A 21,707-nucleotide genomic window follows, 5' to 3' on the forward strand; every position below is an offset into this window, starting at 1 on the left:
CACTGTTCGGCTTCACGCAGTAAAAGGTGGCGTCAATGCTAAAAACTGCATGTACTCTGCCGAGTGTGAAGGAAAATGCACTGTTCGGCTTCACTCAGTAAACTGAAGGAAAATGCACTGTTCGGCTTCACGCAGTAAAACAGTAAAGGTGGCGTCAATGCTAAAAACTGCATGTACTCTGCCGAGTGTGAAGGAAAATGCACTGTTCGGCTTCACGCAGTAAAAGGTGGCGTCAATGCTAAAAACTGCATGTACTCTGCCGAGTGTGAAGGAAAATGCACTGTTCGGCTTCACGCAGTAAAAGGTGGCGTCAATGCTAAAAACTGCATGTACTCTGCCGAGTGTGAAGGAAAATGCACTGTTGAGCTGGTGTATGCCAGCCAGGCAGGGGGTGCAGACTCAGTGAGTCTGAGACCACACCCTGGCACTGGGTGGGCGGCGCAATCAGCACACAGCAACGGCTGTCCGTCCCCACCTGCCAGCAGCTCAGGCTGCAGCCTGTAGCTGTGTAGGCTCAGAGTGAGCTGAAACCGAGTAAGGATTTTCAAGTGTTTTTGGAGAGATGAATGTAACAAGTTCATGTGATAGTTGCAGGGCTCAGATGGTGCCGAGTCAGGGCATCAATCCTGTAATAGGGTGCAAATATATGAGGGCAGCAAATGGACTGAGTCAGTGCAGGGGGTTCTGAGAGGAAAGAAAGTGGCATGGACAGGACAGGAAGAGCAGTGGATGAGAGCAAGGTATACTTGTCGGACCGCCCGAGGGTCTGGCCACATAAGCTTTCCTACCTATAACCTTTGACCTCGCTCACAGCCCTCTAAGCCAGGCTGACCAGATTTGAAAAGTAAAAAACCGAGACATGCATCTAACATAAAAGTAGGACTAACTCTTGAAAGTGGCTGTTAAGGCACTACACACAGTAGCGTTTGGGGTAGAAGGAGCTTTAAGTGTTACTATTCAAATAAACACATATTATAATTAATTGATCACAAACTTAACACCATGTTAAGTTGTAAAATGCAGCATGTCTTCTGTGCGGGATTGTGCATTCCTGCCTGCCAGCTATGAAGACCTACTACCACAAAACCGGGACCACTGCAGTTTCCAATGGGAACATAATCTTGAGGAAGGGGGACAGAACACCAAAGTCCAATGGTCCCCTCAAAACCGGGACATCTCGTCGCGCTATCTAAGCCTGTTAATAAGCTAGTACACTATGTGTGAAGACTGCCTCCCCCCCCCCTGCATGGACAGGCGGTTTCAGGCCCCTTGGCCCCTCCAGGATAAATCTCTTGACAACCTGTGGGCCATCGATTCCGGGGGCTAGGAAGCTGCTGGAAATGGTCTTTAAACTCGCCCGTGTTTGCTCTGTAATTATTGTCCCCGCAGGGCAGACACAGCAGGATCAGCAACTGTGTGACAGGGTGGTGACATGGGGGCCATTGACACTCAGTGTGATGCCCCCCACCTGCGGTCGCTGCACCTCCAGCAGATCACGATTCATGTGTTGAAAACAGGGTATTGCAACGTCTCTACAGACTGAGTAAGTTACACCGTAAGACCATTTTCTTAGATGAACTTCTAATGGATGCAGCTTGCTGTATGTTTAGATGTTTGTGCAAATGCAATTTGTGTTCATATTAATATGAGTTTATGACTCTTTCCTGTTTGAAATTCAGGCTAAGAGAAGATGATGCTGGCCCATGCGATGCTGGCCCATGCGAGATGCACTCCCCAGCACCGGATGATGCTGGCCCATGCGAGATGCTCTCACCAGACGATGCTGGCCCATGCGAGATAATGCTGGCCCATGCGAGATGCTCTTACTGGGTGATGCTGTCCCATGCGAGATGCACTCACCGGATGGTGCTGGCCCATGCGAGATGCACTCACCGGATGGTGCTGGCCCATGCGAGATAATGCTGTCCCATGCGAGATGCTCTCACCGGATGACGCTGGCCCATGCGAGATGCACTCACCAGATGATGCTGGCCCATGCGAGATGCGCTCACCGGAGGATGCTGGCCCATGCGAGATGCTCTCACCGGATGACGCTGGCCCATGCAAGATGCTCTCACCATATGATGCTGGCCCATGCAAGAGGCTCTTACCGGAGGATGCTGGCCCATGCGAGATGCTCTCACCGGATGATGCTGGCCCATGCGAGATGCTCTCACCAGATGATGCTGGCCCATGCGAGATAATGCTGTCCCATGCGAGATGCTCTTACTGGGTGATGCTGTCCCATGCGAGATGCACTCACCGGATGGTGCTGGCCCATGCGAGATGCACTCACCGGATGGTGCTGGCCCATGCGAGATAATACTGTCCCATGCGAGATGCTCTCACCGGATGACGCTGGCCCATGCGAGATGCACTCACCAGATGATGCTGGCCCATGCGAGATGCGCTCACCGGAGGATGCTGGCCCATGCGAGATGCTCTCACCGGATGACGCTGGCCCATGCAAGATGCTCTCACCATATGATGCTGGCCCATGCAAGAGGCTCTTACCGGAGGATGCTGGCCCATGCAAGATGCTCTTACCATATGATGCTGGCCCATGCAAGATGCACTCACCGTATGATGCTGGCCCATGCATGAGGCTCTTACCGGAGGATGCTGGCCCATGCGAGATGCTCTTACCGGAGGATGCTGGCCCATGCGAGATGCTCTCACCGGAGGATGCTGGCCCATGCGAGATGCTCTCACCGGATGATGCTGGTCCATGTGAGATGCCCTCACTGGATTTGTTTCTGGTGCTTTGTTTTATACTTGCACTACATACGAATACAGGATGGTGTGAAATAAAAAGCCAGAACTTGCCAGGAATCCATCCTTTACTCAGAACAAAAGATGCTAGAGGAAGAAATGCAGCGTGAAGAGCGCTCATTTGCAAACTGTGCAAACAGAAAACCTGTGCACACAGCTGGGTTTCCCAGTGCCACTAATCTGTGTGACCCTGGACAAATCACTCTATATGAATGGGTCCGGTTTTGTTTGATCGCTGCTAAAACTGGAATCGCTTGGACGCGATTCTATGAATTGGGAAGCGCACAAAAGCCTTGATCATTCAATACACGGTGGCAAAGCATACGCTGCCAGTCTACTTTTATCCCCCGCCCGCCTAGGAGATGTGACCATGGAGTCTCCATCTCCTTACAGTAAGTAGCTCATTTTAGGCGTAGATGGAGGCACGGGGGGCAGGGGGTGCAGCTTGCCTCCTTCAGAGGCTTGTTTCCTTCTACTCATTGTTTAGATTTGCTCCCCTCTCTTGGGATCCACCTGCTGGGGAAAGCGCGCCTGGGGCTTAAGCCCAGTGGCAGCTGTGCAAGTCTGTCCCTTCCGGAGGTGAGCAACCTCACTGTTACTCACTGATACTCTGTGTATCAGCCCCATACGGACTGTGTGCAGGCACATGAAGGATACACGTGTGATCTGCAGCTTGCCGCAGGTGGTGCATCAACCAACTCGAGTGCCTTAGAAATTCTATTCCAGTTTATGCCTCATTGAGGATGGGCGGGAAATAAGGGTTGGTATGAGAAGTGTAATTCTGGTGGGGAAAGCGGCATACATGTAACAGGGATCGCATGACATGACTTCTACTACTGAAGCGGCGGGTGCGAGGCTTGTAAGGAATTCTGACCGCTGTCATTGCTCTGGGCCACCTTCCGTGCCATGTTTTTTTAGCTCTTCTGCCCCGTTACAGAAGGGGGACCAGCCAGTTGCAAGTCAATCTTGGTCCGGAATGCGTGAGATATGCAAGGTTGCTCAGAGTTGCCACAAATGCGTGAGATATGCAAGGTTGCTCAGAGCTGCCGCGAATTTGTGAGATCTGCAAAGTTGCTCAGAGTTGCCACAAATGCGCGAGATATGCAAGGTTGCCCAGAGCTGCCGCAAATGTGTGAGATCTGCAAAGTTGCTCAGAGTTGCCACAAATGCGCGAGATATGCAAGGTTGCTCAGAGCTGCCGCGAATGTGTGAGATCTGCAAGGTTGCTCAGAGTTGCCACAAATGCGCGAGATATGCAAGGTTGCTCAGAGCTGCCGCGAATGTGTGAGATCTGCAAGGTTGCTCAGAGTTGCCACAAATGCGCGAGATATGCAAGGTTGCTCAGAGCTGCCGCAAATGTGTGAGATCTGCAAGGTTGCTCAGAGTTGCCACAAATGCGCGAGATATGCAAGGTTGCTCAGAGCTGCCGCGAATGTGTGAGATCTGCAAGGTTGCTCAGAGTTGCCACAAATGCGCGAGATATGCAAGGTTGCTCAGAGCTGCCGCGAATGTGTGAGATCTGCAAGGTTGCTCAGAGTTGCCACAAATGCGTGAGATATGGCGAATGCGTGAGATATGCAAGGTTGCTCAGAGCTGCCGCGAATTCGTGAGATCTGCAAGGTTGCTCAGAGGTGCCACAAATGCGCGAGATATGCAAGGTTGCTCAGAGCTGCCGCGAATGTGTGAGATCTGCAAGGTTGCTCAGAGTTGCCACAAATGCGTGAGATATGGCGAATGCGAGAGATATGCAAGGTTGCTCAGAGCTGCCGCGAATGTGTGAGATCTGCAAGGTTGCTCAGAGTTGCCACAAATGCGCGAGATATGCAAGGTTGCTCAGAGCTGCCGCGAATGTGTGAGATCTGCAAGGTTGCTCAGAGCTGCCACGAATGCGTGAAATATGCAAGGTTGCTCAGAGAAATACTGGTGGTTAAGATTGATTTGAAACCTTTCACCCGTAAAGCAGATCGCCAGTGGAAACCCCTCGCTAGTGCACATGTCTCATAACTGCTGTCGAATCAGCCTCCATAAATCATTTTCTGTAAACATCCCAGACATGGGCTCCTGCAGAGTGGCCGCACTATTCATATTTGCATGACCGCAGCTCGGTTGACTTAATTATTTATGCTTTACTTATGCAGCGTGCCTTTTACCTATAGTTTACTCAAAAATATTACCAAGAATGTGAAGGTAATGAACGAGTAGACCACTGACGGGTGAAATGACTGAAGCACAGGACTCTGTTGCCTCTGGGGGTGACGGAACCACTGAACCTGCATTAACGATTGTTTTCCAGCCTTAAAGCATTACTTTCTCAACCCATGTGGGCTCCTTCCACTACCAGACCGTGCCAGCAGTTGCTGCGGTGCCACACATGTGACATGGAGCAGCAGCAGTGTGATGGGCCGATCTAGCACCAAGTCGGGCCACCGGCACCCGTGAGCCAAGATTGTTTGGCCCTGGCACTCATTTCTTTTACAAATTAAGCACTGCATGTTGCTACGTCAAGGTCCATGATGGAGGGTAGAAGGAGTAGGCAAGTGAAGAGAGTGACTCCGGAGAGGAATAGGGCAACTGGGTGAGCATAAAGGGACGGGGTAAAGGTTGGCTGGGTAAGGGCAGGTGTACGTTGTGTATAAACCCAAAGGACCAGGCACTCGGCGCTAACACGAATGAAAAATAAAATAAAAAAACAGATAGAAACATTACCCTCAGAGAATGCACCAGTGTCTTGACTAAGAACCCCATGAAATCGGGATATTTGATTTATTTATTTTGCGGCTTATATAGCGCACCGAGCCCAAAGGCAACTGGGTGCCTTCTATCTGAAGCCCCTCTCAGTCACCTACATCACCTCCACGCCCCATATGATCTGGGCCCTTTTCAGTGTTTGGTTTATATGTATCCCTTTCGGGACAGCTAGTGGAACACACATGTATTAGGTTGGATACCGGTAGATGGCAAATGTGTGAGAATGTACACCTACCTTATTCACTCATGTTGTGTGTGTGTCTGCCATTTGGACAGGTGGATGTAGTCACGAGATAACACAAGGACATAGAATGGTGCAAATGTACACTTTTTTATAATTTGCAATGGTAGAAAAAGGTTCATATCGTGACCTTGGGTGTAGATGATCTATACTGAGCGCACCCAGACAGGAGGTACTTTTGAGCACATTGTCAGGGTGTGTTCTCGTGTTGCAGCCACCCCACAAAGGGTGCTGCCAGCAGATTGAGCAGAAGATGCATTTGAACGAAGCTTGACATCCGCTTACATATAAAACAGGTTGGCACAGTGCTCCTGCAACAGTGCGTTTAGGAACCATGCTAGGCTGGCACCGTCTGCTCATGGGGCTTGCAAACAATGCAGGGAGGGTAGGAGCAAAGTTCATCATTAGGCTAGCGCAGGGCCTAGCAAATGCGCACCACTGGCAACCCAGGCACCTGCGTGAATAAAACATGACTCATTGAAGCTAGTGCCGCAAAACCGCCTGTGTCCTTGTTCCCCCGGGCATCACTCACGTGTGCAGGGATTTCAAAAAGGGCCTTCCTTCACAAAACTAAAATGTCCACGCCCGTCCCCAAGAGTCCTACAGTCATATTTACCGATAAGAAGCGTCAGGGAATATTTTTATTTGTTGGGTATTTATAAAGCATCTATACAGCAAATGGCGTTTGAAGGCGCAATACTTCCATAGTGTATTCGTTACTCTAGCAGGACCTATATTTTCGATCTGCATGCTGCAATAGTGGCTTCGCTTGTATACAGAGGGAGGGGCCTCTTAACCGCCAGGCTATTATGCAAGTCTATGCAAAAAGGACGAGCATACCCGTCCTTGCTTTAAGACGCTGACCTCTTAAGTGACAAGGACGAGTATCAGGCTCCTTGAAGAGCTGCCAGTGAGTTTGCTGCCAAAGCAGGGAAAAGGGGAACCAATCCCTGTGCAGCCTGCATAAAGGGGCGTCTCTAGAAATCATTGCTAGCTGGAAGAACAAAGGAAGGTGCCAGTGTCGCTGCCAGCAATAGTACATTACATTTAAAAGGCATGTGCCATTGGGATTCGGATAGAACGTATTTCAGTGAGGAGAGAACCGCGGCTCACACTTGACATTGCTGTGATGGGGCTTAAAGCCTATTACAGGCTGTTCAGCTCGCACTCTGCACTTCATACATGTACCCTATTATTCTTATGGTCAGTATGACTCATTTATAAAGTGCTGCATGTGTGTATGTCATATGTATGCCAACCCACGTATGAGAGTGATTTTCTACAGCACACACTGCACTGAATAACTGCAGAAGATCCGACTTAAGGACAATTCAGTGTTGTTCACCCCTCTGCATACACCTCTTAAACTCTAAACAAACACAACCACAACTCTATAGCACAACAAAGCGCACAAACTTCACTACACTGCAACAACAAAAAAACCACATATAGACTTGCACAACAGCACACGACGGCTAACGATCGGAAAGCACCCCAAGCCCAGCGAACGGTGTTAACCGGGCTGAGGCTGCCAACAGCACATCACTGCTCTCTTGCACTTTTCCCACTCATTCCCAGTAACTCACCCCCCTGTTCCCTTTTCAGAGCCGTCAGAGCGCCAGGGGACCACTCCGGTGGCGATAGTGCGCGGTACGAATATCCTTTAACATTAACATTGTTCCTCTCCTGGTTGCTTGTGGATCCCTTGCTGCCAAATTGGCCGCCTTCTGCTGTTGTCCGCGCCCAGCCCCCTTATATCTCGGCTTCCCTATTCCCCCTCTGACCCGCAAAGCTCTCTAGTACTTCCCGGAGCTAGCTCCGCACTCAAGAAATACCCAAATAATAATAGTAATGAGAGTGTGATGTCATCTTCCAGGGATGGAGAACAACATGCCAATTGATATAAGCGAGCTCCACGCACACACCAAGAATAACGATTAGGAAAGTTACAACCTCACTCAAAACGTCCACATTAATGGGAGTGATGAATAATGAGACCTCTCTCCACCGAGCCTGGTCTCAAGTTCCATGTAGGAAACTTGAGCGACAGCTGGGCCCAGTCATGTTGGCTCGTGTTCACAGTGTTCTCATCTGTGCTTCCAGCCGTTTGGCCAGGGCACAGGGTCAGAGGGGCCCAGCGTAATGCCCATTCCTTTTCCGTCAACGCGGCTGCACGTTAGTGTGCTTTTGGACTGAATGATGCCTTTGCTCTGAGTGATGCATTTGTACTGAGTGATGTATCTGGATTAAGTTATGCATTTGGACTGAGTGATGCATTTGTACTGAGTGATGCATTTGGACTGAGTGATGCATTTGGACTGAGTGATGCATTTGGACCGAGTGATGCATCTGGATTAAGTGATGCATTTGGACTGGGGTGCTACGTCTGGACGGAGCGATGCTTATGGACTGGGAGATTGGGCGAGGCCTAAAGACTGAGTGATGGATCTGGACTGAGCGATTGAGTGATACCTCTGGACTGAGCGATGCCTCTGGACTGAGCGATGCATATGGATGGATTGATGCCTCTGGACCGGGCGATGCATATGGACCGGGCGATGCATATGGACCGGGCGATTGGGCGAGGCCTAAAGACCGAGTGATGGATCTAGACTGAGCAATGCCTCTGGACTGAGCGACGCATATGGGCTGAGTGATGCCTACAGGTTTCTCTGCCCCCACGCGGACAATACACCGCCATAAAAAGGAGGATCATGAGCGACTGGAACCAAACTCAGAACGTTACCACCCCCAAAGCATCAGTGACACTAATGATCCAACTGGATCAATTGTGACTTATCAAAAACCAACACGTGAGCCAAGTATCAACGAATCACTGTATTCCAGCCCTCAGTGGGGGATAGGAAAAGCCCTCCCAAGTGACTGCCATAGGGTTTCACAAGCCCTTGCCCGGGACGCATCGGCTATAATCCCGCCAACCTCTGGAGGGCTCTGTGCACACGGAGTGTCATATTAACACCCTCCTGCCACGAAACCCCCACGTGCACCCCCAGGACGTCCAGAAGCACAAGTAACAGGCCCGTTGGCATTGGGAAACGTACTTACAGAGCCGCCTGCCTTTGGCGCACCAGTAACATAGCTTCAGTGTTATGCTTAATTGCTTAAAGCACGAACCGTGCGTGAGAGCCGCGAGGCGCTTTACCACGGGAGGTTGCAGCATTGGGCTTGGCATTTTATACAGTAGTGCAGTGCTGTTGGTGGAAGGAGGGCAGTATTTGTATATGTTTGGCTGTGCACCGCCCACGCCCTCACACTCATACACAGAAACCAGGAGTCTCTGTGCCATATTGCCCTCAAAAGGAGCCCCAATTTAACACAAACCTCAGTCTTTGTGAACAATCCCAGTGCATGGGAGTGAGTGCACAGACCTTTGAATGGAGGGAGAAGGTTACACACTCAACTGCCTTCTCAAGCATGTACCATTGCCTCTCCCGTCTCTCTTTGGAATACTAGGTACCCATTCACAGCTGAAGATCAGGGACGTCATTTAGGGGTCGCCAGAGGTCGCAACTTCGACCCCTATTGTCTCCCTTGGACCTCTAAAAAAAATAATGAAAAAAAACAGCTCCTGGGCTGTGGCCAGCCCCATGTGTCTCTTTACTTCTGGAGTGGCTGGCTTTCTTGTTCAGGCCCCTTAAAAAAAGAAGAAAAAGAAGAACAGGAGTGCCACAAGTCTAACACTTTCAGCACTGACCCTAAATAAGAAAGAATAGGAATACCAAATAATGTGTCTTTCTGGAAGTCTATACAATAATTGCTAGACTCATTAAATGTTTATTTCAGGCACACTTTAGAGGATGAGTCGCTGATTTAGTCTGTTCTTAAACGCCTCAACTCAGCCTTTCATCCTTCTGAGGTCGATAAATGAGTGCCAACACAGGTTGGGTGATATAGGGTGTATATTTTTTCTATTTAAAGCGCTTAAGCGTAAGTGCTATATAATAACACATCATTATCATTTGGTCATATACGTCTGCTTGCATTCGCAGTCATTTGGTAATATGGGCCTATACACACTGATCTTAACAATACATATGGCGATCCATTCCTGTATGAAATGTACCTCATATTAGAGTGATATTGTAACCATATTGTTCGTAGTGTACAATGCTATGTGATGCCACTTCCTGTTTTGTCAACGGGTGAAAGGTCGTGTTCCATCGCTTCCTGCGATATCACTTTGGGGAGGGGTGAAATTACATCACTTCCTGTGATGTCATCAGGGGGTCAAGGATCATGTGATGTCACTTCCACTACCCCAGGCATTTTGGTGAAATGACATCCCTGCTGAAGATGTGTGGGGGCCCGTTTCAACCTGATGGCTGGGGCCCCCATGCTAAAAGCAGAAAACTGTCAGAGGCACCCATGGGGGCTGCGCACATTAAAATTGAAACAAACGAATTCAGCCGGGGGTTAATAGAAGGCGATTCTCACGAGGCAGCCAGCAGGGAACTGAAACACTAAATGCCCACTGAAAAACTATACATTCTTAAGGCAACGAGATGATCACAATTCTGTATACCACGGGAGAACTGTCAGCCTGAAGGGCGCCAGCAAACGCAGCTTGTAAGGCAAGTGGTGCAAGGCACACAGTTTATGCCAGAGAACGAAAGCAATATACAAAGTAATCAGTGGTCGAAGTGAGCGGGAATGGTCAGGGGCGGAGTACCACTACTTTTATTTTTTACTGTTAACAGTTCCACTACTTCACCATTCCGTAACTGTTCTTTGTGAAGATGAAACACATTTCTCCACTTTACCACCCAATAGCAGTTACAGATAAACTGAAATATATTTCAACTCATTGGCTGTCAAACAGCATGGCTGCAACCCTTGTAAAAACCTGTTGCATGTTGCGCCCCACCCAGGTCACAGTTTTCACTACTTTTTTACTGCTGAAAGTAATATATAACCATGTTATACGACTGCTGACTGGCAACATGGGGAAAGGTGCTGGGTACCACCTAGGTGTCCTGGCCCCTTTAAACTGAAAGCGTTGAAAGGCCCCGACGCCGACCTTGTAAGTACCAGTTACACATGCGTCTCGCTTGCGAGTGCCGCTGATACTGTCCTGCTCTAGGAGGTAAAGGAGCCCCACAGTGTGAATCCATTGTCCGACGCGTGCAGTGATTACTGTTATTGCATTAGGACATTAAGGGGTCTCAGAGGGTCTCCTTCCTGCCAGAAATAGAAATACTGCATGCACGGTTTCTGAACACCCACGCCAGGACTTGGCACCCTGAATAAAACCCCTTTCCACCCCCGCTTAGAGGATAGACATGGTCTTGGTACAATAGCTGGTCACACTAGTGCTGCCCCATGTCAAACAATGCGAAGTGAAACCAGAAACCACCCTTCAGTGTATCATGCAGCAAAACAGGCGAGAGGGTGAGCATCGGAGATGCCCACATGCCACCCCCCTCCCACTGCCCCCCGGCACCCACGTGCGTCTTAAAATGAAAGACGAACCATTTAGAGCGTGTTTCCCTGCATGTGAGTGCAAATGAAAATAATTGGCTGTGTTGGCCAATACTCTTAGCATTATCTGCAATCAGGCCGGCAGTAAATACGACCTCTGCGAGTCTGCTTACTGCCAGATCCATAATGAGGACCTCAGTGACCCCTGACCCTACCTGGCACCACCCGGAGAGTTCTTTTTACAAACTCTTGTGGGAGCCCCAGTTATGCACTACGGTCCTGGGGGTCCGGCAACACACCCCCCACTCTGGAAGGGCTGCTTATATATGGCCCTGTCGTGCAAGAGTCGCACAAGCCCTTCCGTCAGTGCAAAGTACACATCTGCCCTGCGAGCTCCAGTCTGCCCTTTACCCCCAGTGGAAGGCAAGCTCCCAATGTTCAGAACCCTAACTACACACCAGGGGAGTTGCTAGGCCTGGAAAAGACCCGGGACTAAATTGCCATCGGAACTGTTGGGACTGGGGGCTAGCTAGTCTTTTGGCTGTAGCTCCTGAGATTCTATCCGGGGCTACAACCAAAAGATCAGGGGCTATAGCCCCCTTAGCCCCCCCTAGCAACGCCCCTACTACACACTATCCCTCTCTCCACGGAGACCCCGTTACTCATTCACGCCTCTGGGAGAGCTAGTTGCACACTGCGCTTCCACACTCGCCTGCCCCCAGAGCTCCAGGCACATCTTTACTTGCCCTGGGGGCAAGAGTTGCACAATCCATGCTCTCTAGTCTCAGTTCTGGATCTTCCGTGTCTGGTGTGGGGGTTCCCATCTCTATACTCTCCTGTCTTAGAAGCCTAGGTTGCACACCCTGCCCAGGAAACACTACTTCTAAACTAACTCCCCATTTATCCCAATGCCAAATACGTATATTTATTTAGGTACTGTTTAGCTCTGTGGGGTGGGGTGGGGGGGGGTTGAAGCCTGTTCGGCGTGCTTGTTCCGATGGGGACAGGCTTACGGTGGGACTTTGAACCACTTGTTGAACAGCCATTGTAATTGACTGATTGGTCGTCTGGCGTTTGAAGCAGAACTACCAGCAGAGTGTGCTCCAGTGGGGCGCCTGGCCACTTAGCAGTTCACCATACTTTTCTTGTTCTGACTTTACTTGGTCATAATACTGTAACACTGAAGAATGGTGAATGGAAGGTTTCAAATTAATCATAACCACTGGCATTGCTCTGGGCGGCTCTCCATTGTCTTTCAGCCTGCTGTGTCATTACAGAAGACGGCTGTCAGGAATAGCCTACCTGGACGAGGCCACCACAGTTCCTTTTTTTCTTGGATGCCTGTGGTAGCCCTGTTCGACACAGCAATATCTTGCTGGTGTCTCTCATCTCCCATTCCAAGATGGACCCCACGCGGAACCAACAGAGCATAACTTTATCCCGCCCGTACCAAGATGGCCGCCGCAAACATAGCTTCACATCACGCTACAGCTTTTGTAGATCCTACAGCATATAAGGAAGTGTGTCGGCAGGAATTAGCGTCTTGAAAACTACCTTTTCCAGGATCCGCGGGCTCATCCACAGACTCTCCATTCAAGACCAAGGACTTTCATGTTTGATCTTAGGTAATTAGATACTTGTTTCTTTTACTTTTTATTTTGGGGACATCTGTTCTACAGCACAAGTACCTTTCACGTTTTTAGTTGGAATGACTGAGCAAGTCTATAAAGGACATCATCTTATGTTTCTAAGAGGCAGCTTTCCCATTCCCAGGTAATCCACTTTCACAGAGGATAAGGTTATAATTATAATTGTTCTTTTATAACGTGATGGGATTCGAACCTCTGTTGCACTGCATTGTCTTGCTTCCAAGACAAACGTGTTGTCCTGGGTCGGACTGGGGCATAAAATTGTCTAAGGGACCAACGGAAAAGTGGCCCACAGTTGCAAATGGGAATTTGTGATGCTGTTTGAATAGTAGCTTGGGGGGAGGGGCTGATACAATGTGATGCAAATTGTACATTTTGAAGAATATCTATTCAGCAACACTGGTCAAAACTATTAGCTGCATAGTGAAGTAACTCATCAAACTGGCCCACATTGGCAAAAGACTGGCGCACTTTGGCCCAAAATTCTGGCCCACACAAGCATTGTGTGTGTTTTGGTTCGGCCATTGGCCTGTTGCCCTATAAGCCAGTCTGAGCCTGGTGTTGCCCCGGAGCTATCCTTCTTCCCCATCTTGTCTATGCTGATCCAGAACACTCATTGCATGTTTGTTTGTTTATCTCATTCCAGTCCCTATCATTGTGACCCATTCTGTTCCCAAACCATCACAGGGTTTGTTCCAGTGCGCCTCTATACACTTGGGGCGACAGAAAATCATATCTCCTGCTCCAAAGCCCCCCACACTTGGGGAGAAAGGGGAACCCGAAGCTCTGTTACTATATTAGAGTGTTCAGTTCCGAGCTGTGATAACTGCATGGTTCCTGAGGGTCCAGGTTAGTAACCTTGGTTTGAAATCTGACAACGTGAAACTATGTGCAAATCTGGCTATGTATCGCCCTGAAAGAGGCCGTCAAGCCCAAATTGTTAGGCCACGCCTCTTCTGCAAAAGATCACAAGCAACCCCAGAAATGTTTCGCCTCACTGGGCATCAGAGAAGTGAAGCTTGGCTCTATACGCACAGCAGGCACAGGGGTGACCAATCACATGTCAATATTCAGAGGTGAAATCTTAAGGCGGTCCATCTTGTGTCCCTGCCAAAATTAAACCTATGTTATGCTACTTGGCATTTATATAGCGCCTTATATGTCAGTGGTATGACCTCAAAGTGCTGGTAGGTTGAACGCCCTCGGGAACCGTAGTTCAAGTCAGTAGAGAGAGAGAGAGTGTCGTATGGTGCGTGGGTGCATCGGATATGTGTGCAGCTGGTGTGGTTGTTGGATGAGAGCTGCTTCTTAGCGGTAGGCGTGGGTGCTGAGGAAATCAGTTGGATGTGTTCAGGCTGGTGGGTGAACACCCAGACAGGGTTCTGGCTGTGTTAGGCCTGAGGAACGCCTATGCCCATGTATCAAAGGGAAAGGCCCAGAGGCGTGTGGAGGGAGGTATGCAAATGACCCTTCCCGGTAGCATATGGCTATGGAGGGCGACGCTCCAGGTTCTCCCATGATGGCACGCTAGGCATATTCTGCACGGATGTGAATGCTGTTACTAACCTCACGATGGATTGTGACTTGAGTAAAACAATCTCAGTAGCACACCTGGAATTCTGATTAAAATCATCTGTATGCATGGCATAACATGCAGTGTGCAGCCATGCTTGTAAAAGTAGCAGAATGCGATCACAGTAGAGAGGAGTGTGCAGGTCTTGCAGCGAGGGCACAGTGGTGACATCGTGCATGCTTTCCCTGCACTAGAATGCCAAGTGTCCCCCAACTCCTGCGCCACCCTTGGTGGGCACCAGAATAGCTCTTCTCGCCCCCCCACCCCTGTGAGACTTAGTCCTAAATGCACCTGAATGGGACAAAGATCTGCCCCTGCACTGGAGAAAAGGACCCAAAATGTGCGTATCACAAATTGTGAAGCAAACTTGTGGCAAATGTTATGTTAGTCCATGTTAAGTTAATATGCTTTTATACTTGACAAGATGCCACGGTACAGTGGTACCCCCAGACATTTTTCATAGGTGTGGCCTCATGAGGTCACTGAGGTGGCACACAAACAAACACATAAGCTGCAGGTGGGGCAGTGTTTTTATAAGGGTTGCTGTGGTCCCCCTTAGTGGCACCTCTGCCACAGTAGTGGTTTCAGAGCGCCTAGGCTTGTCTGTGGTATGGCATAACGAAAAACGAAATCTACCTCTTTGTCTATTTTTTTAGATTGTGGGGGGAGACCCTCACAGCCCCCTTCACCCCTACCTACCCTAACTTATACCCTTACCCCACACCCCACCTATTATGCATTACACATATACCATGTCACCTACCATTTTCGTTTAAATAAATTCTGTCAAATCTCAGTTGAAATGGTATTCGATGAAATCTACGGAAAGTCCTTTATCTCCTCTGGTCTCACAGAGGGCCCTAGGGATGACTATTCTCTGCTTCTCCATGGATGCAAGGACCCCACCCTGGAGTGTTCCGTGTGAAGGTAGGTCGGGACGCCTTATGGATTGCATGTGAAGTGACTATTCTCTGCTTCTCCATGGATGCAAGGACCCCACCCTGGAGTGTTCCGTGTGAAGGTAGGTCGGGACGCCTTATGGATTGCATGTGAAGTGACTATTCTCTGCTTCTCCATGGATGCAAGGACCCCACCCTGGAGTGTTCCGTGTGAAGGTAGGTCGGGACGCCTTATGGATTGCATGTGAAGTGACTATTCTCTGCTTCTCCATGGATGCAAGGACCCCACCCTGGAGTGTTCCGTGTGAAGGTAGGTCGGGACGCCTTATGGATTGCATGTGAAGTGACTATTCTCTGCTTCTCCATGGATGCAAGGACCCCACCCTGGAGTGCTCCGTGTGAAGGTAGGTCGGGACGCCTTATGGATTGCATGTGAAGTGACTATTCTCTGCTTCTCCATGGATGCAAGGACCCCACCCTGGAGTGTTCCGTGTGAAGGTAGGTCGGGACGCCTTATGGATTGCATGTGAAGTGACTATTCTCTGCTTCTCCATGGATGCAAGGACCCCACCCTGGAGTGTTCCGTGTGAAGGTAGGTCGGGACGCCTTATGGATTGCATGTGAAGTGACTATTCTCTGCTTCTCCATGGATGCAAGGACCCCACCCTGGAGTGCTCCGTGTGAAGGTAGGTCGGGACGCCTTATGGATTGCATGTGAAGTGACTATTCTCTGCTTCTCCATGGATGCAAGGACCCCACCCTGGAGTGTTCCGTGTGAAGGTAGGTCGGGACGCCTTATGGATTGCATGTGAAGGTGATGCAGAGAATTGGAAACTGAATGCTCTGCTCTCAGCAGGTTCCTGCGAGCAGCTGGGACATGATCACTTCCCCCACATTCAGAAACCAATCAGCATTGAGCCGCTGGGATTCTACTAATAAGCTTCTTTTGCAGTACCCCACAGGAGTGTACTACGATAGTGCGAGCAACGTATTCATAAGTCTACTGGCGCTGCACACTTGTCTGGCATTAGGAAGGGACCAATCGCACGTGGCAACCCGATATTAAAATAGCCTGGATCTTCACCAGCTATAACGTCTAAGCATTGAACCTGAAATGAAAGCCCCTAAATATCAAGAGGCGATTGGTGTGAGGGATGCCTTCTTAGTGTTAGCGGACATCCTCCACCATGAGATGTCACACAGGCTTCATGAATGTATGGTCAACAGATGCCAGCTCAGCTGATCTGCTATTGGGTGGCTATGAAGAGAACTGGGTAGTGGAAAAGACTGGGTGAGCGGCTGGCTAACTGAGTGGTTCCCACCCAGTTTTTTTCCGCTATACTGATTTTGGATCCTGGATTGGCTCTCTCCAACCAGCCTGCTCCTCTAAATGTGTGCTACATGATTAGTAAAGGCAGTATTACGCAGAGCATTTAAGTTACTCAGTAGTGCCCACCTCTCTTCTTTGTTCCCACAATGCTCCAAGTAGTTATAAAGTGTACTGCAACAACCACAAAAAGTAGTGGAACTCTAGAATAGTGTAATAATTGTTCATTTATAATGCTCTTAATACCAGGAGTGGTTTCTAAGGGCGGGATGGGGATTCTAACCTGCGTTGTCCCATGAGCTATCCTTCCTCCCAGTTCCTGCTCACTTTGACCTCTGAGCCATATTGGCATCAAACTCCTATTGCACACGCCCATATACTGCGAGCCACAGAGACGCATGGCATAGCCCCTCTCACTTCCGCTGGAGCACACATCTATACCCATGCTAACAACAACATTGAGATGGTCTGGCTTCAGCCAGCCTCTTACACCCCCACGCCACCCCGGGAAATTTGAGCTATGGGGCGGGGCTTTTTGTTACTCTAGAGGGGAGAGAAGCCAACCCGCGGATTTACATCGTTACTGTGTTTATGCAGAAATATGTATTCGCACAAACGCAGCAAAACTTTAAAGCTGCTAGTTTCAGGAAAGTATTCCCTCGCCTCTCTGCCTAACAAACATGAAATGCACACATCAGCAGCCCCCTGCCCATGGATGCAAGCGAACATATAACAACGTTATGTGTTCTTTCACATCCTGATGTGCACACTTGCTTTTTGTTAGGCAGAGAGGCGCGAGGGAAGCCTTTTCTGAAACTAGCCGTGTGAAAGGGTGTAGCAGGGTAGCTCATTATGTATATATGTGTGTGCAAGGCGTGTGTATGCAATGTATATATGAATGAGTGTGTGTAAATGAGTGTGGGGGGCTGGGTGCACATGTAAATGAGCGAGTGTATGGTCAATTGGATGTTTAAATGAGTTCATGTTAATGTTAAAGGATATTTGTACCGCGCACTATCACCACCGGAGTGGTCCCCTGGCGGCTCTGAAAAGGAAAGGGGTGGGGGAGTGAGTTAGTGGAAACGAGTGGGATAAGTGCAAGAGAGCAGTGATGTGCTGTTGGCAGCTTCAGTTCGGTTAACACTGTTGGCTGAGCTTGGATGTGCTTTCAGGTCGGTAGCCGTCGTATGCTGTTGTGCAATGCTATGTGTGATTTGTTTTGTTGATGCGGTCTATTGAAGTTTGTGCGGTTTGTTGTACTTTAGGGTTGTGGTTGTGTTTGAGAGGTGTATGCAGAGGGGTGAAATTGTTAGTGGGTAGGTTATCGGCCTCGCAATCTAGAAGTGATATGTGCTAAATTTCCACACTCTTTCTAGATGTGGCGTGTGAATATATTCGCATTTCTATCTAGATCCGGCACTGGATAATATTCACAATACTGTCTATATATGATGCACGCCAATATTCACAATTATAACCAAATGTGGCATTGGTAAAATTCCCAATGCAGTCTAGATGTGGCAATGGCTAACATTTGCAATTCTAACAAGATGTGGCACTGGCCGACATTCACAATCCTGTCTAAATGTGTCAGTTGCTAACATTCGCAATTCTATCTAAGTGTGGCACTTGATAACATGTACAGTCCTACCTAGATGCGACGCAGGCTAATGTTCACAAGTCTAATCAAATCCGGTACTTGCTATCATTCACAATTCTGTCTGGGTCTGGCGCAGGCTAATGTTCACAATTCTATCTAAATGTGGTAATTACTAACATTCACAATGCTATCCAAGTGTGGAACTTGCTAATGAGTGAATGTGTGCGTGTCTGCGTGTGTTAGTGTGTGTGTAATGCTGGACGGAGGAGCCGATTCTGGCGGGAGTGTATGGTGGTTGGAGAATAGATGGGGAAAGGAGGATAGGATACATAGGCTCCCCGACAGACAACCCTTTAGGTAGAACAGAGGGGGCGGAGCCTCTAAGTTTGCCCCACCCTGTTTCTAAAGTGCCCCCACCCATAACCAGTTAGCCCTCTGAAGTGCAGGTTGTGTTGCACTCCTGCCTGCTGCAAACCCCAGCCATTTCCAGCCGTGGGAGCCTTAAGTGTGCACTCACCTGTACCAGGCCCAAATCTAGGAACACTCACCTTGTCCGTCCTGCTTAGTGGCTCCGCTGCCGTAGCCGCCAAGGTTTTGCTCCTCTTTAGCTCAGTAGAGTCCACCTTGATGAGCCGATGTTTGGGGGACACGTACTTGACTTCTGGGCTCACCGACCTGGAGGGTGACTCCTGTCCCTCGGCCTCCACTTCCGCCCTCAGGGAGCGGTCGTAGTCCTCATACGGATCCTCAAAGTCCAAGCTCTTCTGGGCCCGGTAGGCCCGCAAGATATCGCTCTCGCTGTAGTCAGGCGTGGGGGGCTGCGGGGGAGACCTCCTGCTCCCCAGACTCAAGTAGTCTCTCAGCCACCTCGCCATGTGCTCCAGCCTCCCGCCTCAGCAGACCAAGCTCAACGGAAGGTGTCCAGGGGGGCAGTACTTCACAGCGCCAAATGCCCTACGGTGGGCGCCTTGCCCCTGTTTCACCCCCTCAGAGATTTAAGGGTGCCATACTGATATTACTCCCCGGGAGCACTCCAAGGAGGGGTGGGAGAATTTCAAAGTTTCCCTGTTGCCTTTCCAATAGCTCTCTGCAGTGTAGCTTTTCCAAGCGCCAAACTCACTCCACAAACACTCCAAGACGCCTAGAGGCGATTCAGTGGGCGCAGTCCCTAAACATGTCCCAAGGCCATTCAAAGGTTTTCCTGCCAGCAAAGGCGTGTCACGCGCGTGTATTCGGCGGACTAAAGTAATCAGATTCCTCTGTGTAAACTGGCCAATTCCCTGTTCTTCGAAGCAGAACCACGTGGTGGCGGCGGCGGCAGTGTCGTGGCGCTTTACAATAAAAGAAAGTAAAACAGGACGACTAAATCCCTTCTGCGGTGCGGAATCCTGAGAGAACGTGCGCCCCAGTCTGGATGCTTATCATTGTACTAAATTGTGCAGAAGCCGGTGGTATTACAATGGCCTTCAGAGACAGCGATAAACTCGGGATTTTGCAGAAGAAAACAGCAACGCAAGTGACCGTTTTCTGAAGTGAAATAAAGTCTGGAGGTTAAACGCTGTGCAGGAACAAGAGGCAGGCGACGATCAAAAAATTCGGCAGTTAATTGAATGCAACCGCAACTAAAGCCCGGGCATGCTGGGGGTCGGGCAACTATTTAGAGGGTCCAACATACAGGGCTGTTGCAAAGCCAATTCTACATGATACCGAACCACTACAAATACTCCACTTCTGGGCGTGTCAAACACGCGCCCAATCCCAGCCGGCCCGGCCAGGATAAAGAATCTTGCGGAACACGCGGCGGCTAGCTCAGCGGGGCAACGCGCCTGCTGCAGCGATCCGTGCTCGGCTTGGACTCGGTATTTCAATCTCCTTGCGGTGACAATGCCTTTCTCCCCCCTTGGCGGTTTCGGGGAAAGGCTGGTGCTGTCCGAGATGCTGCTGGGCTGGGAGGTCGCGGGAGTCGCCAGGTAACTGCAGGAGGAGATACGGCAGAGCAGAGCGGCTTCCAAGCAGCACACAAAGGCTGGACCCTCCCGGGACGCCCGGCAGCAGCAGAGGCTGGAGTGAGGGAATGAGAACAGCAGCTGGGGGAGGGTGGGGTTCAAAGGGCTCTTCTCAGGGAGCTCTGGGCAAGTGCGGCACCCGACGCGGCTCCGGGGACAGAGAGCCCTCCTGGAGCCGCTGAAGATGGATGGACCGCCCGGCAAGAGGAGGGCACGTGTGGGCGGAGCAGCGGGAAGCCAAGACACAGGGAGGAGGGGAGAAATGCATAGAAGTGGGCGGTGAGAGAGGAGGGAGCGGCGAAGAAGGGAAGAGACGAGGGGCTGGAGGAGGGCGGGCCGGGGGACAGCGTGGGGGGAGACGTGGGAGTGGGTCGAATAAAAGGGTGCAAGATGGCAAAGAGGTGACGAACTGCAGGGGGCGAGGTGTGGGAGTCTGGACTGGGGAGATAGAAGTGAACAGGAGAGAAACTAGGGAATAATTAGATGGAGGGTGGGGGCGCTGGAATGAACGCGAGGACAAAGAAAAGTGATGGGAGTGGGAGCAAAGTGTGATGAGGGCCGAGGGTGATTAGGTAGGGAGTAGAGAAGGCTAACATGGAGAGTGAGGGGGAGGCTGGAAATGAAAAGGAGTGTAGGGGAGGAAGGAGAGATACAAAAGGGAAACACGGAAAGGGGCACAGAAGAACACGTGCAGAGAAGTGGGATAAGGAGAAAGAGAAAAGGGAGGTGCAGGCACGCGAGGAGAGGGGGACAGGCGAAGAAAGTGGTGATGAGAAAAGAAGGGGGAATGGAGCAGGATAAGAATACAGCGAAGGAAAGGCCGAGGGGCGAGTGGGGCCCCGGAGATGCAAGGCAGGAAAGCGGAGAAAAGCTGGCGCAGGGGGGAGAGACACGAGTCTAGGAGAGCTTTGCCAATTAAAAGGTGACGGGACTCTGGGCGAGGGGGTCGGGGCGCAGGGTCGTGACAGGTGATGACAGGCAGATGAGGTAATCCGAGGAGAGGCGGGGGAGGGGCGGCTGCGGGTAATCCTGGCAGGTGAGAGGAGGGCATCTCAGGGGGTAGGGGGGAGAGTGACAGGGGGCGCACCGGAGGGCGGGGCGGGGGAGAATCTGGGGCAGGAGGTGGCCATCTGCGGTGACAGAAGCAAGCACCATCGGGTTACAAGGGGGCAAGGGAGAGGGGGGCGAAGAGAGAGTGCCGAGTGACGGGGAGGTCATGCAAGGGGACCGGAGAGAATGGGTTGGTGGATGATGTGGGCAGTGGGTGGAGGGTGCCGGGGCTTGGGTCAACTGGAAGATGCGGTTACGAAGCAGGACAACGGGGAGTGGGGCTAAAACGGGGCACCTTGAGGCGGAGGAACGAGGGTAGTGACGAGGAAGTAAGACTAGTAAGAGAGTGTTCTTTGATGGGGCGCTAGGAACTGAAACGCCTCTAGGCGCTTGGAAGTATTCG

The 21,707-nt window shown here is 50.4% G+C and overlaps 1 protein-coding gene across 1 annotated transcript in view; it reads right to left on the reverse strand.

The window, feature by feature from the left end:
* The window catches only part of SHD (Src homology 2 domain containing transforming protein D), a 128,273-nt gene extending 107,172 nt beyond the window's left edge, over positions 1-21,101 (reverse strand). The window contains exon 1 of the mRNA XM_069649383.1: positions 18,797-21,101. Within this exon, the coding sequence (XP_069505484.1) occupies positions 18,797-19,123 (327 nt within the window). The 5' untranslated portion in view covers positions 19,124-21,101. The remainder of the gene's footprint in view (positions 1-18,796) is intronic.
* Positions 21,102-21,707: the final 606 nt, after the last annotated feature.

Source organism: Ambystoma mexicanum, chromosome 1p, assembly GCF_040938575.1.
Source record: "Ambystoma mexicanum isolate Mex_15411 chromosome 1p, UKY_AmexF1_1, whole genome shotgun sequence".
In the NCBI taxonomy this organism is placed as follows: domain Eukaryota; kingdom Metazoa; phylum Chordata; class Amphibia; order Caudata; family Ambystomatidae; genus Ambystoma; species Ambystoma mexicanum.